We start from the raw sequence: 22,272 nt of genomic DNA on the forward strand, positions 1-22,272 counted from the left end.
ATGTTTGCATGCCACTCTCTGCACACGGCAGGGTGTGGAACCTCGACATGACCCCCAGCTGTTCTTTGTAAGGGAAATGCTTTCTTCTCGTCCATGGTAGCAGAGTGCCTGCCTCAAGCTGGCTGGCTTTTTAAGAAGGAAAAAAAAAAAAAAAAAAAAAACTAGGCTTCCCCTGTTACTTGTGAGGCCAGACAGTAAATTGTATTTATAGGCACTCACAGGCGGTTCTAAAGCCTGCTACGTTTTAATGTATGCAGGAGCAGCGGCGGCGGCGGCGGCGGCGGCGGCGGCAGCGCCCTGAAAGGCAGCCCTGGAGGGGAGGATGATATGCCGCGCCCCTGATCCAGCCACACCGGGGTGGCCAGGGGAACAGCTGACCCAAGGCGGCCGCCATTGGGTCGCCCAAAGCCCTGTATTTCATGCTGAACTGCTAGTGCTTCTTGGGATCAAGGCGATGGCCCTCTCTGCTTGGTGGCTCTGTTTGTCTGGGCCGAATCGAGCCTCCCACCTGCACCTGGATTAACTCTAGCATTCCCTCGCAGTTGCCTTTCATCAGAGAGGTTTTCATGGGTTCTGCGCTGAAGCTCGTCATCCTATGCCATTTTTTGGAGGAAGCTTTGGCTTCGTAACACCAGGAGTGTAGGGCATGGTTGCGTTCGTGTGGTCTCTGCCTCTTCCTAGCCGCAGAACAGGAGCTGTTGCCTTGAAGTTGACTTTTCAAGCACCTCTAAATTTCCATGAATTGCTATTTCTGAAATGGAGGGTCTGGGGAAGCAGGTTTATGTGCTGATCAAAGAGGCTGTGCTTTTCATTTCTCTTCTCCTTAGACACATTCGCTAAGCCATCGGAGGGCAGTCCCAGGCCGGAAAAAGCAATTCGACCTCCTCCTGGCAGAACACAAAGCCAAGTCCCGGGAAAAAGAAGTTAAAGATAAAGAGCATCTCCTGACTTCCACGAGGGAAATACTTCCCAACCAATCCGGGCCGGCGCAGGATTCTCTGCCAGGGTCTTCAGGAAGCTCTGGGCCAGAACCGAAAGTTGCATCCCCTGCAAAATCCAGGCCACCTAACTCTGTACTTCCTAGGTAAGTACCACCTTGACGCTGGAAGCCCTGAATGCTTGGTCAAGCGACTTTAGCTAGCCTGGTCTGTGGCGTGTGGTCTGATTATGTGTTAAATGGAAGTCATAATAGTACTACTTCGTAAGGCAGTAGTAAAGTTTTAATGAGATAATGTACATAAAAGGCCCAGCCCAGTGCCTGCCACATAGTGTTCAACAGATTTTACTGCTGTCATCATTATCATCATCACTGTCATCACCATTGTCAGCAGCAGTGGACTTCATGGCAGACTAGCAGACCTTATATCAGACAGTGTGTGTTTTTACAGAGCAAGAATAAGCTGGAAACAAATACCTGGAACTGTGACACATCAGTCACCAGGTGACTTCCTGGTTGCCTGGGTTTTTATGTTAGTTGACGATTCCTGGAGCAGATGGGAAACCCGGGTGGATAGGCCGTTAGCACCTCTTAGGTGCTCACTGCACCATGCTAGTCCACTTGCCACGTATTTGTTTTCCACGCTCTCCTATCATCAGGATGAAAGGGGAAATTGGCATAGCAGAGGTTGTTTGTCCTTACATGTCTCTCCACACCAGGAAAGCTACTCTTCTGGGCCACCTGTTTGGGGTTCTATGTGGTTGTCCCGGACAGAAAGGAAAAAATAGAAAACAGAATTAACACTCATTTGGATTAAAAGTAATTTAAAATCCATGCATGTCCGTTTTGATGGGCAGCAGCTCAATTCCCAAATAATGGGACAGAGAACCACTTATTCAAAAATATTTATTGAGCGCTCGTTCCATAAGCAAGATTCCATGTTAGGTACTCTCAGGCAGGGGTACAGAGATTAATGAAGCTAGACCCCGCTTTTCAGGAATTTGGAGTTTAAAAAAATGAGATAAGAATCAAGTATCCATAATTTGTATAAAAAGGAAACATTAATAATACTCCATGAGAAGTGCAGATAACGATATTATCTGATGTTCTTTATGCATACAGTGTGAATCTCAACGAGTAGCAAATAGGCTTTAAGAGGACATAGTCATAAAAGAAGGGGAGGGAGTTGATTTTTAAAGCAAAAACAAATATTTGGTAGCAGTCACTCCTGATCTGCCAGGCTCTCACCCTGATGCCTTCCATGTTGGTGCAAGCCTGACCCAGTTTGACAGCCATAGTCCCTCTGTCACTATGGCCAAGCTCAGCCTCAGGCGTTCAGGAGGATGCGGTCAGATGGAATTGCCACCCCCAACACTTCCATCATGCTCACCATCGTGGCGTTACTGTCGCCGTGGACATGCTACTTTCCTGGCCACCCCTCGCTTTGCAAGATCATTTTGTAATGACTTCTCACTGTCATGTGGGGTGTTGGTTAAGGATATTACCCTTGTTTTAGAGTTGAGGCCACAGTTCTGTTCCAAACTTCTGGAAGGGGTTTCAATTCTATATAGAGCGGCTTTTAAACTTCTTTGTAGCTGTCGAACATTTTCATTCCAGCACAACCTGGGTACCTGAGAGGAAAGTAGACTTGCCTCCCCCTGAAGCCGGCTAAGCTCACACATGTACCCAGAGCCACTGTCCCCTACACCCTCTCAAGGATCTCCTTGGGATCCCCAAGGACTCCAGGGAACCCAGTTTGAAAGCCTTCTTTGATTATACAAATCTCCATCTATTTTTGACTGATGGAGGCACTTCTCACCAGGCAGTGGTACCTGGCTTAACAGAGAAACAAGGGAGCAGCCGTTAAATAATAAAAGAGCGGAGCCTGAAGGATCTGCTCCGACTGTTTCTTCTGGGTTTAATTTTCAGGGGAATGTTCATCTATAGAGAAATGCCAGCTGTTTGTGTTCTCTTAAGGAAGCAGAAAAGGATGGGTGAGGTTAATCAGCAAAAAGAATGTTTCTGGAAAAGAAGCTGGGGGGGCAGAGGAACACATTACACATGTTGGTAACAGAATCTTTTTTTTTTTTTTTGAGATGGAGTTTCACTCTGTCGCCCAGGCTGGAGTGCAATGGCACGATCTTGGCTTACTGCAACCTCCGCCTCCCGGGTTCCAGCAATTCTCCTGCCTCAGACTCTCAAGTTGCTGGGATTACAGGCGTATGCCACCATGCCCAGCTAATTTTTTGTATTTTTAGTAGAGATGCACTGTCACCATGTTGGCCAAGCTAGTCTCGAACTCCTGACCTCAGGTGATTCCCCCACCTCGGCCTCCCAAAGTGCTGACATTACAGGCATGGGCCACCATACCCAGCCCACAGAATCATCTTTGAGGATCTTTTCAAGATTGGGTTAGGCACCAGAAAACTCAGGGGCGAGTTCTTTTCCAAAGTTAAGCAGGAAAATGTCCTGCACTTGTCTTAGTTTAGGACAAGATCCCCTGCAATCAAAGATTGAAGAGCCATGATCAGAGTTGAATATTGTAATCCCACAAAACTTACAAAAACATTGCTTTACTCATATTGATGTATATACAATAGATGTTTCATCTACACAGATTATCTGTACTTGGCAAAAAAAAAAACTATCGCACATGAATGGAATTTATTGTCATCCCCTCCCACTTGTGAATTCCCTTTGTAGGAAATGCTAACGTGTGTGAATTTATTTCATACGTATCTTTTTGTTAACCTTGAAAATATTTTCGTTCTCATATTCTTACATTGCAACCCATTCTTGTCAGGGATTGCTAAAAAGGGAACTTGAGTCTAGAATTAGAAAAGTTAAAGTTAGATAACAAGGGTTGGAATGGGATTTGAAGTGGAAATCTCAACTCCATGCCTACTAACTAGGTAAGCTTGGTCATGGTTCTTAGCCTGTCTCGCCTCAGATTGCTCATCTGTACAGTGGAGCTAATGAGAGTGAAATGAGAAGGTACCAAGCACATAAGAAGCAGTCCATGGATGGTAGCTATTAGTGAGTGGGAGGGGCACTCCACAGGAAGGCGAAGGCAGTGAATGCCGGCCTTGACACTGCCTGGTTTCCATATGCCTGCCCTCCATGCTTCTGCCCCCAGCCCGAGGGGCCTGGAATAACACACTCATAGGTTCAGTTTCTTTGCCTCCAACTCTAAAGGGACACGTTGCTTGCTCCAAAAAGCCCGAGGGTTGTGGATGACTAGGCCAGCCACCGCCACTGGGACTGTTTTAAAGGGCAAAGAGGGCTGGGCTCTGACAAGCCAGGCTGAGAGCCCTCAGGAAACTGGTGCCACAAAATCTGGGCACAGTCCCCTCTGTCTCGTAGATGCTTACACATGCAGTCTAAAGTATAAAAGGGCAAACTTAGTTAATCTTAGACTGACGAGGGCAGTGTGGAGAGAGGCAGAAGGTCCTAGATTCCTGACAAAGGGCAGAGATGAGTCTGGAATAAAAGCAACTTCTGTTCCATTCTGCATCTCATTAGGATAGTGATATTGCCACACTTCAAGCCAATTCTCTCCCTTTTTTTTTTTTTTTTTTTTTTTTTTTTTTGTAGAGACAGAGTCTCACTATGTTGCCCAGGCTGGTCTTGAACACCTGGGCTCAAGCAGTCCTCTTGCCTTGGCCTCTCCAAGTGCTAGGATTACAGGCATGAGCTGCCACGCCCGGCCTTATTCTCTCCCTGACTTCTTATATATTTGTCCCTGTGCTGTTTCTACATCTGTTTCTCAGTCTGGAGGGCTTTGAGGTTATGGAGACAGGCACAAAACCCCTCCGTTTCTTATTAGCTTTGTAACAGTTTCTTCATCTGAGACCAGGCGCAGTGGCTCATGTATGTAATCCCAATATTTCAGAAGGCAGAAGTGAGAGAATAACTTGAGCCCAGGAATTCAAGAGCAGCCTTGGCAACATAGCCAGACCCCATTCTCCACCAAAAGGGAAAAAAAAAATCTCATCTAAGAAAGGCAGATGCTAGTTTACTCACCTAAGGTGGCTGGAATAAGAAATGTACATTTCATGCCTGGCACATAGTAAGGACTGAATTAAGGTCAAATAGTAAGGAATGAATCAAGGTCAATTGCCCTCTGCTCTCTTCCTCAACGCACTCAGACAAACTAATGCTCTGCTTCCTCAAAGTAGTAAGGTAGGACTTTCTCTGCATTTCCCTGAGTTGAACTGGACAAGACCCGTCATCCTATGCTTTGACTTTAGACCAGACTGGTGGACAGATGGGGGACAGGTGATGTAGTATGGAGGGAGAAAGAGTGAATGGCAACTAAACAAACTTGAGTGACTGTGTCAACACCTTCCTGTGACTCATTGCCCCATTCCCCATCACTCCTCACCCAAGCCTCACTTTTTCCGAGACCCAAGCTGGTTCCAGTGAACTTCTTCCCTCCAGGTATCATCCTGGAGTGCAGCAATCAGAGCTAACAGGTCCTGAAAGCATCCACCACTATATCACCTCCAGGAGGCTGAATGCACCCTGAGGGCAATGAGCCCGAAAGGAAGTGGTGCGGAGCTCCCTCCTCCTGGTGTGTGTGCACACACGAGCACACCATCATGCGTCCCTGTTTCTCCCTTTGCTCCCACAGCTAGTTGTGGGCTACAGCACAGCTTCCACGCTCAGCTTACTCCCCAGGAATATTCCACTCATCTCCTCTTTTATCTGGCAATTATTATAGAGTGTTTCAGCTGGTTTTCTTCTTAATTACACTGCTTTTTTTGTTGTTATTATTGTTTTAAGACATAATCTCCCTCCTGTCGCCCAAGCTGGAGAGCAGTGTCATGATCTCAGCTCATGACAACCTCCACCTCCCGGGTTCAAGTGATTTTCCTGCCTCAGCCTCTCTAGTAGCTGGGATTACAAGCGCCTACCACCATAGGCTGGCTAATTTTTGTATTTTTAGTAGAGATGGGGTTTCTCCATGTTGGCCAGGCTGGTCTCGAACTCCTGACCTCAGGTGATCCACCCACCTCAGCCTCCCAAAGGGCTGGGATTACAGGCATGAGCCACAGCGCTCAGCCTGCATTTTTAAAAATCAGAGTAAGATAGGCACATAGTTCAAAAATTAAATTGTGCTTAAATAATGAAATGAATGAAAACAGTTTCTGCCATCCTGGAACATGTCTTTGCTCTTTCTGTGTTCAAACGCCTGTTTCCTGGATCCAAGTGACTGCCTCCTTCTTAGTTTGCACCTTTAAATTTTGATGGAGTACCTCCTCCATTAGCTTCCTGTGAAAAGATGTGTGGGAGGTCAATATTTAGAATCCTTGCACACTTGAAAATATTTTTATTCTACTCTCACACTTAAATTGATAATCTATCTGAGTATATAACTGGATTGAAAATCATTTCCCTGCATAATTTTGAAGACATTTTTTCATTGATTTATAGCATTGAAAATTTTATCAAGAAGTTTAATATTATTCTGATTATCATTTCTTTGCACACATCCAGTTTTTTACTCTGAAGCCTGGGGGCTGTGGAAGTTCATACAGTAGTCACTCTTTTTTTTTAAGACAAGGTTACACTCTGTAACCCAGGCTGGAGTGCAGTGGTACAATCATAGCTTATTCCCAGCTTCAAACTCCTGGCTTCAAATGATCCTCCCACCTCAGTCTCTCAAGTACCTGGGACTACAGGTGCAAGCCTCTGCCCCTGGCTAATCTTTTTATTTTTTTACAGAGACAGGGTCTTGCTGTGTTGCCCAGGCTGGTCTTGAATATCTGGGCTCAAGCAATCTCAGCCTCCCAAAGTGCTGGGATTACAGATGTGAACCACTGCACCCAGCTGATCACTCTTGATGTAGCTCATTTTCTTTCATTGTACTGGGTACTCAGTAGCTCATTCAATCTGGAGATACTTTTCCTCTTCTGGGATATTTTCCTGTGTTACATCTTAGATGATTTTCTCCCCACTATTGTCTTTATTCTTTCTTTCTTGACTTTCTATTAATTGGATGTTGGACCTTTAGCTCTCTTACCTCTTTTTGTCTCTTAATCTCCTTGTTCTACTTTCTGAAATATTTTCTTTGACTTTATCTTCAAAAATGGTATTTTAAATCATTCATGATGCTTTCCTATTTTTTAGGATCTGGTTCTCTTTATCTGGTTGTTTCTTACACTATACCACGATCGTTTTTCAGAGGCAATAACATCCTAATATCTTTGAAGATAGGTTTTTTAGTTTTTTCTCTTTCCATCATCATCTTAGTTTTTTCCAGGTTTGTTTCCTTTCTGTGTTCATGTCTTTGATGTGTGGTTGGGCAGCCTCACACTGGAGATGCTCCGGCAGTGTTGGGCCATCCCTAACCATGCACATTTAGAAGAGAGGCTCTAACAGCCTAATTGGAAGTCTGTGTGGGAGATTGTCAGTCACAATTTTCTGATCACCACTCAGCCTTTTGTTTAAGGATTTCCAAAGGCAAGATCTGGAAGCCTTCTCTGGGACCATTCAGTTTCTCAAAGATAGAAGCCTGACTGGTGATGTGCCTGGCAGTAGGCATTCTGGAAGTCCTGACTAGAAATGGCCCACAGTTCCCCTGTGTCCAGCCCTGTGCCTCACTCCTACTCTGTGCTGAGCCTGATGGCCCCGTATCTAGAATCTCTCCAGTTCAACTTCTCTGGCAAGTAAACCTTTGCTCTCTTGTTAGCAAGTTTATTGTCGTTGGCCGGGTGCGATGGCTCACGCCTGTAATCCTAGCACTTTGGGAGGCTGGGGCGGGCAGATCACTTGAGGCCAGGAATTCGAGACCAGCCTGGCCAACATGGTGAAACCCTGCCTCTACTAAAAGTACAAAAATTAGCTGGGTGTGGTGGCACGCGCCTGTGATCCCAGCTACTTGGAAGGCTGAGGCAGGAGAATTGCTTGAACCTGGGAGGCAGAGGTTGCAGTGAGCTGAGACAGTACCACTGCACTCCAGCCTGGGTGACAAAGCGAGACTCCAGAAAGTTTATTGGGGTACCGAAGAGGGTGTACTGGCAGAAATGGTGATAACTCATCATCTGGTTGTGTGAGGTGGTAGACATGACCTTTAGGTCTAATTGCTATGTATTAAGACCTTCAACTCTCAAGCTGTATTTAGTCCTCACCTCACCTATGACTTCTGCTGCTCTAGGAATGTCCTAGAGGTGCCCAGCTTCTTGGAGGTTCTATAGTAGGTCAGTTCCTTTCCCGTTAGTTAATACTTCTCTGGCCACATCCTGTTTTCTTAATATTAAAATCTCATATGCTTGTATCGGTTAGGATGCTTCAGGTGCAAGTAGCAGAAAACATAGACTACCATCCATTTAAATAATTAGGAAACTTATTGCGTGCTACATGAGGTCCCGAGGTGGAGGAGCACCAGTCCCCAACCATCAGAGAGTGACTCGCCTTCACGGCCCTTCTTTTATTCCACCCTCCTCAGTCTTTTGACTTCATCCTCAAATCCTGTAGCAAAGCAGCTGTAGCAATTCCAGGCACATGTAGATATAACAAGGTCCAGATGAAGCTGAGGACCACCTTTCCTGTGTGTCTCTTTTTTCTTAATAAACTTTATGTTTTAGAGGAGTTTTAGTTTCCCAGCAAAACTGAGCAAAGTTGAGCAGAAGGTATACATGTTTCCTATATACCTCCTGCCCACACATGCATAGCCTCTGCCACTATCAACATCCCCCACCAGAGCCTTGTGTCTCTTTTTTTTTTCTTTTTTGAGACAGGGTCTCACTCTGTCCCCCAGACTGGAGTGCAGTGGCATGATCTCAGTGCAACCTCTGCCTCCCAGGCTCAAGCAAACCTCCCACCTCAGCCTCCCGAGTAGCTGGGACTATAGGTTCCTGCCACCATGCCTGGCTACTCTTTGCATTTTTTGTAGAGATGGGGCTTCACCATGTTCCCCAGGCTGGATGCCTCTTTTTTGAAGTGAGAAAAAGCATTCCAAAAGCCTTCTACCACAAAAAATAATTTTAAAAAAATTTCTCATGTCCTTTTCTAAACCAATCATTAGCAAGCAAAATGAAAGAGATTCCTGTTATTGGTTTAGGAGTTAAATTGATGTTAGAAAGTCATCATCGTAACTATCACATTTCTGCTGATCTCATTGTTCTTTAAAGCTAATGCCTTTTTTATCTCTTTACTGTTATTTTAGTAAGATTTTGGAAGAGAGAAGAGAGAAATATGTGTGATCTATCTGCCCTGTTTGACAGGAAGTTCTTCACATTTCCATGCTCATGGCAGCATTATGGCCAAGATATGGAAACAACCTAAGTGTTCATTGAGGGATGAATGAAGATATATATATATATAAAATTTCAGCCTGGTGCAGTGGCTCATGCCTGTAATCCCAGCACTTTGGGAGGCTGAGGTGGGCGGATCACTTGAGGTCAAGAGTTCGAGACTAGCCTGGCCAACATGGTGAAACCCTGTCTCTACTAAAAATACAAAAATTAGCCAGATGTGGTGGTGCATGCCTGTAATCCCAGCTGCTTTGGAGGCTGAGGTAGGAGAATCACTTGAACCTGGGAGGCAGAGGTTGCAGTGAGCCAAGATTGCACCACTGTACTCCAGCCTGGGTGAAGAAGTGAGACTCTGTCGCAAAAAAAAAAAAAGAAAGAAAGAAAGAAATTAGCCGAGCATGGTCGCATGTGCCTGTAATCCCAGCTACTCAGGAGGCTGAGGCACGAGAATTGCTTGCTTGAACCTGGAAGGCGGAGGTTACACTGCACTCCAGCCTGGGTGAAGGAGTGAGACTGTGTCTCAAAAAAAACAGTAATAAGGCTGGGCGCAGTGGTCTACACCTGTAATCCCAGCACTTTGGGAGGCTAAGGCGGGTGGATCACTTGAGGTCAGGAGTTTGAGACCAGCCTAGTTAACATGGCTTAATCCCATCTCTACTAAAAATACAAAAAAATAAGCTGGGCGTGGTGGTGGGCGCCTTAATCCCAGCTACTCAGAAGGCTGAGGCAGGAGAATCACTTGAACCTGGAAAGCAGAGGTTGCAGTGAGCCAAGATCACACCACTGCACTCCAGCCTGGGTGACAGAGGGAGACTCCATCTCCAAAATAAATAAATAACAACAATAATAATAATAATACATTTATATAGAGAGAGAAGGAAATATTATTTAACAATAAAAAAGAAGGAAATCCTGTCATTTTCTACAACATGAATGAACTTGAGAGCATTATGCTAAGTAAATTCAGATACAGAATGACAACTACTGTATGATTTCAGTTACAGGTGGAATCTAAAACAGCCAAATTCACAGAAAGAGAGAGTAGAATGCCGGTTGTTTGGGGCTAAGGGTTGGGAGAAATGGGGAGATATTGGACAACTTTCAGTTACAAGATGAATACGTTCTGGGGATCTAATATCCAGCATGGTGACTCTAGTTAATAATACTGTATTATGTACTCGAAATTTGCTAAATAAGTAGATCTGAAGCAAATTTCACTGGGCTCAGTGGCTCATGCCTGTAGTCCCAGCTACTTGGGAGGCTGAGGTGGGAAGATCCCATGAGCCCAGGAGTCCCTGTGAATACAGTGAGTGATTGCTCCACCGCACTCCAGCTTGGGAGACAGACAGAGACCGTGTCTCTAAAAAATAAAAATAAAAAATGTTCTCACCATGGAAAAAAAAAAACTGGTAACTGCGAGGTGACATATGTTAGCTAACTTGTGGTAATCGTTTTACAATGTACGTATATACCAAATCACATTGTATACCTTAAATATATACAATTTTATTTATGTATGATAAGTGTAAGATGTTATACCTCAGTAAAGCCGAAGAAAAATAAAACACCAAAAAATAGGAAGTTCTTTAGTAACTTTCTTACATATACCTGTAGTGCTAACTCTATTTTCTTCTTGTTTTTGTTTTTCCTCTTTTTCATTATGAAATTTTTCCCATGTATAGAAAAGTAGAGAGAATAGTATATTAAACACCTACAGGTCTTGTTTTAACAGTTAGTATATTAATATTTTGCAATTATGTTTGCTTCATCTACATTTTTTGATGATGCGTTCTGATGTAAATTGCAAATACCATGGCATTTCACCTCAAACGCCTTCCAAATGCATCTTTAAAAAGTAAAGACAGGACCAGGTGTGGTGGCTCATGCCTGTAATCCCACCACTTTGGAAGGTGGAGGCGGGCAGATCACCTGAGGTCAGGAGTTCGAGACCAGCCTGGCCAACATGGTGAAACCCTGTCTCTACTAAAAATACAAAAATTAGCTGAGTGTAGTGGCGCCTGCCTGTTAGTCCCAGCTACTTGGCAGGCTAAGGCAGGAGAATCACTTAAACCTGGGAGGTGGAGGTTGCACTGAGCTGAGGTCGCACCACTGCACTCCAGCCTGGGCAACAGAGCAATACTCTGTCTAAAAAAAAAAAAAGAAAGACAAGGCTAGCACAGTAGCTCACACGTGCAATCCCAACACTTTGGGAGGCCAAGCAAGGAGGATCATTTGAGGCCACGAGTTTGAGACCAGTCTGGGCAACATAAGCAGACCCTGTCTCTGTAAAAATTTTAAAATGAGCCAGATATTGTGGCACGTGCCTATAGACCAAGCTCCTCACAAAGCTGAGGCGGGTGGATCCCCTGAGCCCTGGAGTTTGTGGCTGCAGTAAGCCATGATCATGCCACTGCACTCCAGCCTGGGTGACAGAGCAAGATCCTGTCTCTAAAAAATGAAAATAAATACATAAAAAGAAAGGCAATTCCCTACATAACCATGATGCTGTTATCACACTTAATAAAATCCAGCTCCTTTTTAATCTATCTCCTGCAGGATAAGGAGGACCTATCATGATGGAGAGGGCTTCATAGAGAGAGAGCCTGTTAGAAAGTTTGGAAACAAATCTTCATCAATAGAAGATTTGTTAAGTAAATTGTGATATATTCATACTATGGATTACTGGGGAATATTAAAAATGATATAGTTCTATACATGGAAACACTTCTACAACATCACTAGGTTTTTTAAAAAGCATGTCTCAAAATAGTATGTACTACTCACATTTCATGTTCCGGGTGATCATGTGATCCAGTTCTTGCTTTAAGATGCATTTGCATGTGTGTGGATGGTAACAAAGTCTGGAAGGATGTAAATCAAAATGCTAATAATACTTGATCTTGGGTGGCAGAGTTATGGACACTGGTTTTGTTTTGTTTTTTTTTTATGTTTTAGCTTTATCTAAATTGCTTTATTATTTGGGTCTTCAACCATAAGCACACAATAATGTTGTTGCCCTGCCTGATACAGAAGAGCAGACATTGAGGAACGTCTGGGGAGATGCGTTCTTTGGCCTGTAGACACTCAGAATAAATGGCAGCTTTGTTTTTATAGTACAAGAAGGTGACAGTCCGTAATAAATTGTCATCCCAACAGAATTCTTATAATGACACTGAAAAACTACATATGGCCTTGTTTTGTTTTGTTTTTATAGTAAAATATACATAACGCAAAATTTACTATTTTTAAGTGTCTAGTGGCATTAAGTACATTCACAATGTTGTGTAGTTATACTGTCATCCATCTCCAGAACTTTCTCATCATCTCCAGTTGAAGCTGTATATCCACTAAACACCCCCTCCCTATTCCCCTCTCCTTCCAACTCCTGATAACTCTTGTTCTACTTTCTGTCTGGGTATCTCATATAAGTGGAACCATCCAATATTTGTCCTTCATGTCTGGCTTATTTCATTTAGTATGATGCTTTCAAGTGTCATTTGTATAGTAGCAGAATTTCATTCCTTTTTAAGGCTTGCATAATATTCCATTGAATGAATATACCATATTTTGTCTTGTCATCTGCTGATGGACATTTGGGTTGTTTTCACGTTTGTGGTTTTGTTTTTAAGTGATTATACTTTTGGAATCTGTTTTAAGTTCAAGCATTGGAGACCTGAAAAGATTTCAAAGCAACAAATATCCAGGGTGAAAATAAGAGAGAGGGGAGACAGATCAGCAGTGCTGCTTCATAAGACTTGAAGGAGCAACTTTCGAAGCAGAAAGCAGAAAAACAATCTTTTTTTCTCCTTCTTTTTCTCCCTATCTTTGTCACCTCTCCCTGCTCAATCACCTGATGGAAGTGGAGAAATAGTAAAAACTAGTAACAGTTAACTGTGACTATTCCTCATCTAACTCTTCTGCTAATGTGGATGTGTTTGATTTTGGTTTTGCCTTGTGTTGTTTTGTTTTTTACTGCCTAAGAAGCAGGTAATTCTACCTCTTATTGTGACATTGCTTTTTGTAAGCTTAACCATAATTAAGATGCCATCTGTTGGGTTGTTTTATACACACACAGAATTCATTCATTCGTTCACTGAAAAAAATATCTCTTTAGCACCTACTGTGAGCCGATCATGCCCCACAGTACGTAAAAGGGCTTGTCAAAAAGTAAATTTAAGCTGTGCACGGTGGCTCACGCCTGTAATCGCAGCACTTTGGGAGGCTGAGGTGGGCAGATCGCCTGAGGTCAGGAGTTCAAGACCAGCCTGGCCAACATGGTGAAATCCTGTCTCCACTAAAAATACAAAAATTAGCCAGGCATGGTGGCGGGCACCTGTAATCCCAACTACTCGGGAGGCTGAGGCAGGAGAATCGCTTGAACCTGGGAGATAGAGGTTGCAGTGAGCAGAGATCACACCACTGTACTCCAGCCTGGGTGATAGACTAAGAGTATCTCGTAAATAAATAAAAAATGTAAATTGAAACAGTCATCCTCAGAAAATACAATTAAACTACACACAGCTCAATATTAAGTGACAGGCATGGGTGCAGAGTAAGGTACTAATGAGTGGCCCATCAGCAGGACAAAACTTTTTTTCATGTCAGTATAACAACAGTTTCCTAAAATCATAGCTTTGTATCAAAGAACGTATGCATAGGACTGTGTTTCTTCATTACTGATATTTTTGGTGATTGCCCTAATCTTGTTTACCTGGTTGATCTTCCTGTCAGTTTCCACTTTCAAAGGAAAGCAATTGTATGGCAAGTACAGCTTACTTACCTGCAAATGAGTGAATACTTGTAACTGAATTCATAGAAGACTGGTGTAGGTTCAGTTCACTTTGTCACGTTCCCATATCTGATGTTCCACTTACACTGTTGGGCTTTCCCATCATTCCTGTCATCTGCCCCAGGGGCAGCAGCTGGGGCAGAACATGACTGGGTCACCAGAGAGAGCTGGTCACTGCAAACCCTTCAGCCTTGATAGTTTTCCCTTATGCAAAGTCACCACCGATGTGCCCTCCCTGAGGTACTGGCGAGGCTAATCAAGCTGTTTTCGTTTTCTTTTTTTCTCTTTTTTTCTTTTTTTTTTTTTTTTTTTTTTTTTGAGGCGGAGTCTCGCTCTGTCGCCCCCAGGCTGGAGTGCAGTGGCGCGATCTCGGCTCACTGCAAGCTCCGCCTCCCGGGTTTACGCCATTCTCCTGCCTCAGCCTCCCGAGTAGCTGGGACTACAGGCGCCGCCACTACGCCCGGCTAATTTTTTGTATTTTTAGTAGAGACGGGGTTTCACTGTGTTAGCCAGGATGGTCTCGATCTCCTGACCTCGTGATCCGCCCGTCTCGGCCTCCCAAAGTGCTGGGATTACAGGCTTGAGCCACCGCGCCCGGCCGGTTTTCTTTTTTTTTTTTTTTTTTTTTTGAGATGGAGTCTTGCTCTGTCACCCAGGCTGGAGTGCAGTGGCACAATCTCAGCTCACTGCAACCTCCACCTCCCGGGTTCAAGAGATTCCCCTGCCTCAGCCTCCTGAGTAGCTGGGACTACAGGCACGCGCCACCACACCTGGCTAGTTTTTTGTATTTTAGTAGAGACGGGGTTTCACCATGTTGGCGAAGATGGTCTCAATTCCCTGACCTCGTCATCTGCCCGCCTCAGCCTCCCAAAGCGCTGGGATTACAGGTGTGAGCCATGGCACCTGGCCATTAACAGGCTGTTTCCTGAGCACCATTAAACTGGGTGGATCTTGTCACCTCAGAAAAGGTTTATTTGGTTTATTTTCTTTGTTCTCCCCTCTTGCCCTTAGACCACCATCTGCAAATAGCATAAGCAGCAGCGCGTCTTCGAATCATAGCGGCCACACTCCAGAGCCCCCACTCCCACCTGTTGGAAGTGACCTCGCCAGCCGACTGTCCAGTGATGAAGGGGAGATGGACGGAGCCGACGAATCCGAGAAGCTAGACTGTCAGTTCTCCACGCACCATCCCAGACCTCTTGCGGTAGGCCTCCTTCTGTTCCTTACTGTGCGTTCTTCGCCTGTGCTTTGCAGACACTTAGGTGATCATACCAAAGGCATGATCCTTCCTAAGGCAAGGCTGCCTGTGCAGTGTTTTACAAAAAGACTTACCGTGAGTTTTAACGATTGCCTTAGAAATACCCTTGAACATTACAAAAGGAAAGGAACGGGCTCCCAGCTGATTATAATCCCGAGTACTTCCACATACTACTAAAAAGAAAAAAAGAGAGAAGAATGGATAATCCTGAGTATTTATGGCCGACCTTGAAGCGAGCATGCTTGAGAAATAGTGTTTCTATAAGTGCACTCAGGAGCTGATCCTCTGGCCTTGTCCATCTAAAAACGGAGCCACTGATGTCCAGGGTTAGCTTGGTTCACCTGCTCTGGAAACCGTCTGTCTTAGCAGCACGTCAGGGGTCAGCCCTTGTTGGTATTCTCCCCTGTTAGTTCTAAGTATTACTGTTGTGTGACCATATGGCACCAGAACTGAGCGTGTGTGTGTGTTGAAGGAAAGAAGAAGCATTTCAGGTCACCATGATTGCTGATTAGTAAAAAGGGCACTTTCTTTCCCCTTCCTTGAATGAGTGCACGCTGACAGTTCAGAAGGTCATGGAAACTAAGGTGGGAAACAGGAGGCATCTGCTGGAGGCTTGTTTATTGTTTGTCTACGAGCACTTGAAAAGGGACTGCCTGGTGCTGCCATTGCAGAGCCAAATGCAGGGGCCTAGAACATGGGACCCCGTGGTGGTTTACTCTGGTGCCAGCCTGAGTCCTGCAGGATCAGCTCTGTCTCTAGACTGTGTAAGTGAAATCCATCCTGGCCCGCATCAAGATCAAGTGAATCCCTCTTCCCTCCTCTCCGTGTCATGAATGAAGGCCAAGTTCACTTTCTTTCCTGGGGATGATGCTTACCTGTGGCTCACCATCAGTCTGAGACTTTGCCTCTTGATTAGTACAGAAAGTAGTCAGGGACGATTAAGGATGCCTTTGACTGCCAGAAGTAGAACATTCAACTCATCTGGCACAAGCGCTAAGGTCATTTAATTATATCACATAGCAGGGAGTGTAGAGGCAGGTGCTCCCAAGCTTGGTTCAGCTTCTCCACGATGTCATGGAGCTGAGGGACAATCTCTACAACTCCCTCTACCTTTCACGCATGGTCCCAGTCCATCAGCTGCAGCTCTGACATTTCATCCTCACCCAGTGGTGTGCTACTCAGGTTGGAAAGGGACAAACAGAAAAGGGGTCTTCTTCCAAGATGCTGCCTTTTTTTTTTTTTTTTTTTTTTTTTGAGACGGAGTCTCGCTGTGTCACCCAGGCTGGAGTGCAGTGGCCGGATCTCAGCTCACTGCAAGCTCTGCCTCCCGGGTTCACGCCAGTCTCCTGCCTCCGCCTCCCAAGTAGCTGGGACTACAGGCGCCGCCACCACGCCCGGCTAGTTTTTTGTATTTTTTTAGTAGAGATGGGGTTTCACCGTGTTAGCCAGGATGGTCTCGATCTCCTGACCTCGTGATCCACCCGTCTCGGCCTCCCAAAGTGCTGGGATTACAGGCTTGAGCCACCGTGCCCGGCCGATGCTGCCTTATGTTAGGAAAGAAAATCTTCCTATGAAAACCTCAGCAGACTTCCCCTTATATCTACCAGAAATGGGTCACATGCCCATCCCTAGATCAATTGGCAGCAGAGAAGGAAGGGGTTGCAGTGACGCAGGAGGAACCAGCCATTATTCATCCCAAGGTTCTGGGAGGAGACCGCTTGATTACTGCTCTGTGTCAGATATCAAAATAAAAGTGTGGTTCTGTTTGCAAGGAAAAGACAGAGGTGGGAGTGGGTGGTAGTTGGTGAGGTTGGCAACCAGTAGGGTCTGCCACGGTGGCCCACGCAGTGAGGATCTACAGCTCTGCTGGAGGCGTAACATGCCAGCCAGGAACTGGAACTTCTCAGAGCCTAGCCTCGCATCTGTACAGAATCAGATACACAGGTAGCAAAGACAAAACGGTGCCTCCAGCTCCTGAGTCTGAAAGAAATACAAGGCTCTGCCAAAAGGCGAGACTCTGGAGCACATCGAGACATTTGTTCAGATGACAACCTGCCAGGCTACAGTGGATTCGCTAAACTCGGGATGTGGCACAGCTGTGTGCCCTTAATGTTTTGCTGATTTAAATGGAAAGGCCACAGATTTGTGTCTTTGCTTTGTCCTTTCTCTCATGGCCAGTTGATACATTAAATCATTGTTTGTAATGAATGCTTGCTCAGTGCATCTTTAGCAATTGGAATGGGGGAAGAAATGATGTCTAGACCTGGAAGAGCTCCCACATGCTGCCGGGGACCAGCTTCTGTGTCGGAAAATTCCCTTTGTATGTTTTCTTGCTTGATCAGTAAGCACTTAACATGAAGGTGCAGAAAAGTGTTTTTCATCAGCAGTACCAGATTTGATGGGTGACAAGATTTTAATGCGAAAACCCCCAAAACACCAATAGAAACAGAACAAAGGGAAGGTCTTACATTTCCTCCTGAGAACTGTTCCAAAGTCTGGTTCCAGGACGGGTTTGTGGAATGAGTGCCAATCCAGCCCTGTGTCTGGGAGAGAGGCCAGGGAGCTGCTGGGAGGCCTGGAGGAAGGGGGAGAGCTGCTTTTGAGTTATAGAGTCATTTGCAGACTCGCCTGAGCCCTAAACCAGCCAAATGTCACCTTCTCTGAGGCTGCTTCTTGCATTTCTGTCTGAGAGCCTTCCGGTTGTCCTAACATCATAATCAAATGTTTATTAAACATCTGAATGCCGATATTTCATCCACGTATTTTAAGAGGGATAGTGTGCTTTAAACATTTTGTGGATCCCTGTCTCCCCAATCTATTTGTTAGCCCAAATGCCTACTATCCTCATACTAAGGAGAAGGAAGAGAATGGGCTCTCCTGTCTATACACTGATAGTCAAATCAGGTATGTAGGCATCCTGTGTATAACGTAAACAGCCATGTCATGAGTCCAAGGCAAAATGGAATAAAGCAGGCAATGGGTGTGCCATGGGAATTCACAGTGGGAAGATCATTCAGATGAGAGCCACTGGAAATGAGAGTCTTAATAAGGGAACCGGGAGAGAGAGTGGGGAATTGGGATTGACAAAAAGAAGAAGGAAGGAGACAACGGGGAGAAGGAATAGTAGGAACAAAAGCTTCAAGGTGGTGCTGTGTCCCAGGACAGCCTACAAAGACTGATTGGAGGCAGAAATGCGGTCGAGACTGGGAAAGGAAGGCATTTAGCCTGGCTGGAAGCAAAGTGGCTCTGTTGACATCAGATAGGAAAGGTGGGACCTGGGACACTAGCACGAGGAGTTCCCATTACTATCATGAGAAGCAGGGAACCACCAAGTTCCTTGAGAAAATGTGGCTGATAATAGGACAGATGGTCCTGAAAAGTCACCCTGGGTGCTGGTTGTTTCTTTTTTTTTTTTTTTTTTTTTTTTTGAGACACAGTCTCAGTCTGTCACCCAGGCTGGAGTGCAGTGGCACAGTCTCAGCTCACTGCAACCTCTACCTCCTGGGTTCAAGCGATTCTCCTGCCTCAGCCTCCCTAAGAGCTGGGATCCCAGGCGCTGCCACCACGCCTGGCTAATTTTTGTATTTTTAGTAGAAACGGGGCTTCACCATGTTGGCCAGACTGGTCTCAAACTCCTGACCTCAAGTGATCTGCCCACCTCAGCCTCCCAAAGTGCTGGGATTACAGGCATGAGCCACTGTGCCTGGTGTTATTTGTTTCTTAACCAAAAAATGCTGGCTCAATCCCAGGAGGAGAAAGCGTAGCCCCTCTGTGCCACAGAAAACTGAATGTAGCTATTGTGGAGTTGCAATGTGAGGTTCTGCAGAAAATCCAGAGCTCAAACTACAGAACTGCAGAAATATTTTTGGCTTCATACAGTTTGCTTCTTTATTTTGAGTAAAATTGTGCCCCTGTGTGTTTTTATGCAAATGTTATTTTTCTCTGTATAGTTTATATTAGCTTATTAACCTGTAATCAAAATTAAAATTTTTTTTTCCTCACAGTTTTGCTCATTTGGGAGTCGCCTCATGGGACGAGGGTACTATGTTTTTGATAGAAGATGGGATCGTTTTCGATTCGCACTAAACTCCATGGTAGAAAAACACCTGAATTCACAGATGTGGAAGTAAGTGAGCAGCTTTTGTGCAATATAAGATCCAAGCTGCCCCACAGTTACCTGAACCCTAACTTTCCAAATAAATGTCAGTGGCTGACTTTTCATAGAACAAAATGATTCTGAAGTCAGGATGTTTGATTAATTCTTAAATACCAGCTCTTCTTAATGGTTTACCTGAAGGTTTTGAGAAGCACAAATGATATGTTACATGCTTTGTCTTTTTTGGAGACCATTTTTGTGTTGGTAATCTCCTAAATGAGAAGGATATTAGATAATATGTTGTTTGTTTACCTATGTTAAAGGGCCTTTTTATTGCTCCTAGAGAATCTAAGGATATTAAGAACATGCTTCTGGCTGAGTGCAGTGATTCACGCCTGTAATCCCAGCACTTGGGAGGCCGAAGCGGGAGGATTGCTTGAGGCCAGGAGCTCGAGACCAGCGTGGGCAGCATAGCAAGACCCCATCTCTACAAAAAATAATTTTTAACAATTAGCTGGGTGTAGTGATGCACACTTATGATCCTAGCTACTTGAAAGGCCTAGGGTGGCAGGATCGCTTCAGCCCAAGAGTTCAAGGTCACAGTAAGCTATGATTGTGCCACTGCACTCAGCCTGGGCAATGGAGCGAGACCCTCTCTCTCTTAAAAAAAAAAAAAAAAGAAGATGCTTCTGTTTGTAATGTTAATGCTACAATATCAAAACTAAAGATTTCAGCCAGGCACGGTGGTTCACGCCTGTAATCCCAACACTTTGGGAGGCTGAGGTGGGCAGATCACCTGAGATCAGGAGTTCAAGACCAGCCTGGCCAACATAGTGAAACCCCATCTCTACCAAAAATACAAAAAATTAGCTGGGTGTGGTGGCACACACCTGTAATCCCAGCTACTCAGGAGGCTAAGGCAGGAGAATCACTTGAACCCGAAGGCGGAGTTTGCGGTGAGCCGAGATCGTACCCCTGCACTCCACCCTGGGTGACAGAGGGAGACTCCGTCTCAAAAAAAAAAAAAAAAAACTAAAGATTTCGTTATGGTTGTCGACCAATTTCTAGTTGTTTGCTGTCCTGTGAAAACATCTGTACACTTGCCAACAGGGCAGATCCTGAGCAATGCTGTGAAGTTGGTTAAGTTTGTCTTTGGCCCTTCCCATCTCCTTAGGACCCCCTGCCCACCTCTACTTGTACTTCTCTACCCTAAACTCCAACTGATGTTCCCTTTCTCTTAAGTTCCTTTACTATCCACTTTCCAGTGTACTTATATTTTAATAGGGGATTCATAAATAAGGAAGAAGCCTTAATCTGGAAGAATGCTATTGGGAAGAAATAATAGGCCTAGACCCTCTCAAACCACAGCACATAAGTGGCTACCATTTTGACCACTTGATAATACAAGGCTGGCCCACTGGGTATCCCCATCCCCCACTCCTACAAAGGTGAGCTCTCAAGATATCATCGTCCATTTGAGTCATGGATCATGTAAATCTGGGCCTAGACAGTCCAGGAAAGACAACAGCTGAGGGCCCCCACCTGCCCACTGAGGCCCAGTAGAGTCAAGGAAGGGATTCCTAAGAAATGGGAGGGAACAGAAGTCAAAATTTGCCCCTTTCCCAGGTTTCCTCCTCTCCCCCAGGCAGCTACGACACCTTAGGCCGCTTTCTGGAAGCCTAAAGAGCTCCAGACCTGGACTTCTAGGAGAAGTGAGCCCCATTTGTGTCTGAATTGAGCTCTCGTGGCAGACTTAGCACTAAAGGTTAACATTTACTATAAGGTAGGTAAGGGCCACAAGAGAAGCTTATCATTTCTTCCCATTTAAGTGACTGCCCATTGTGTCTAAAGGGCACCCTTGATATTTGCTTGTGTCCATTCCAAACAGCAACAAATTGGTGCTGCACATGGAGTGACCGTGCTCTCAGTTACTTGGTGATTGAGCCTCTGTGCTTGTTCCCCACGATGGCGGCCAGCCCTGGTGATCGTCGCAGCTCTTTGCTCCCTGTGTTATGGAAGTGTCAACCCCGGACACGTGGAAGGAATGTGTTGATCTGTATTTCACTCCCTGGTGTCCTGTCAGCTCAAGCTCCATATTCCTTTCCTCCTCAGGCACAGAAACCCGAGCCACAGGGCATCAGGTCCCTCCCCCCTGTTCAGGACTTGCCTAACCAATCTGCTGTCACTGAGCAACATTGGGGCTGCCTGGGTGTCAACTCTGGAGAGCGTAGCACCCCGCTACCCTCTCAACCTCACTGCCCAAACCCCAGGCCCCGGCGGGCCCGAACCTGGAGGGATGGCAGCCGATGGGGGCGTGGAAGACATTAGGAAGAAAAGGAACGGCCAAGACTCTTTTTTCTTTAACAAGCATTTAACTCTGCATCAGGAGCCGCCAACACAGTATTCTCTTTCAGCCAGGTCAGCATCTGGACCTCCATGCCACCTGGCAGGGGAGGTTGGGCACTGTCAGTAATTTATTTGCATCTGTGGGCTTTAGTGTGGGACTTCCCTGGGCCAGTGTGCAAAGCTTACACCAGGACACAGCCCAGCAAAGCTGAAATCCACTGTCATTTAGCACCTAGAAAAACACATAAGCTGTTTAGCCTCGGTGGGGAAGGGACTCCTGGGGACAGGGAGCTGCCACATGCCCCTCACCCTGTTTCTTCCCTGCCCTATCTTCCTTCCAGCCCTACTATCCCCTTTTGATTAGTGAGGCAAGGAAGGGATAGAAAGTGTGCCTAAAAAGAGCACCCATCCCAGTCCTGAGTGTCAGCCAGGTAAGATTTAGGACTTCAACTCTGCTACTCAGCACAAGTTGAAGCGTGAATTTATACTAGTTAATTGGAAAATTATAAATTGAGACATTAAAAATGGATCCCATTCAGGCTGGGTGCGGTGGCTTATGCCTGTAATCCCAGCACTTTGGGAGGCCGA

General features: G+C 45.3%; 1 protein-coding gene across 21 annotated transcripts in view; it reads left to right on the forward strand.

The window, feature by feature from the left end:
• Positions 1-22,272, forward strand: part of ATXN7L1 (ataxin 7 like 1) — a 271,623-nt gene that overhangs the window by 236,900 nt on the left and 12,451 nt on the right. For 17 of the 21 annotated variants that reach the window (XR_001901098.3, XM_003896449.4, XM_009203624.3 and 14 more), the window contains 4 exons: positions 828-1,084; positions 14,996-15,188; positions 19,247-19,368; positions 21,451-21,756. Coding sequence is in view for 19 of the 21 variants with exons in the window: in XM_003896449.4 (XP_003896498.3) it covers positions 828-1,084; positions 14,996-15,188; positions 19,247-19,368; positions 21,451-21,756 (878 nt within the window). In the remaining 2 variants the exon portion in view is untranslated. The remainder of the gene's footprint in view (positions 1-827; positions 1,085-14,995; positions 15,189-19,246; positions 19,369-21,450; positions 21,757-22,272) is intronic. The other 4 variants (XR_002521130.2, XM_009203627.3, XM_009203626.4 and 1 more) reach the window with 1 other exon arrangement.

The sequence above is a fragment of the Papio anubis genome, chromosome 4 (assembly GCF_008728515.1).
Source record: "Papio anubis isolate 15944 chromosome 4, Panubis1.0, whole genome shotgun sequence".
Classification (NCBI taxonomy): Eukaryota; Metazoa; Chordata; class Mammalia; order Primates; family Cercopithecidae; genus Papio; species Papio anubis.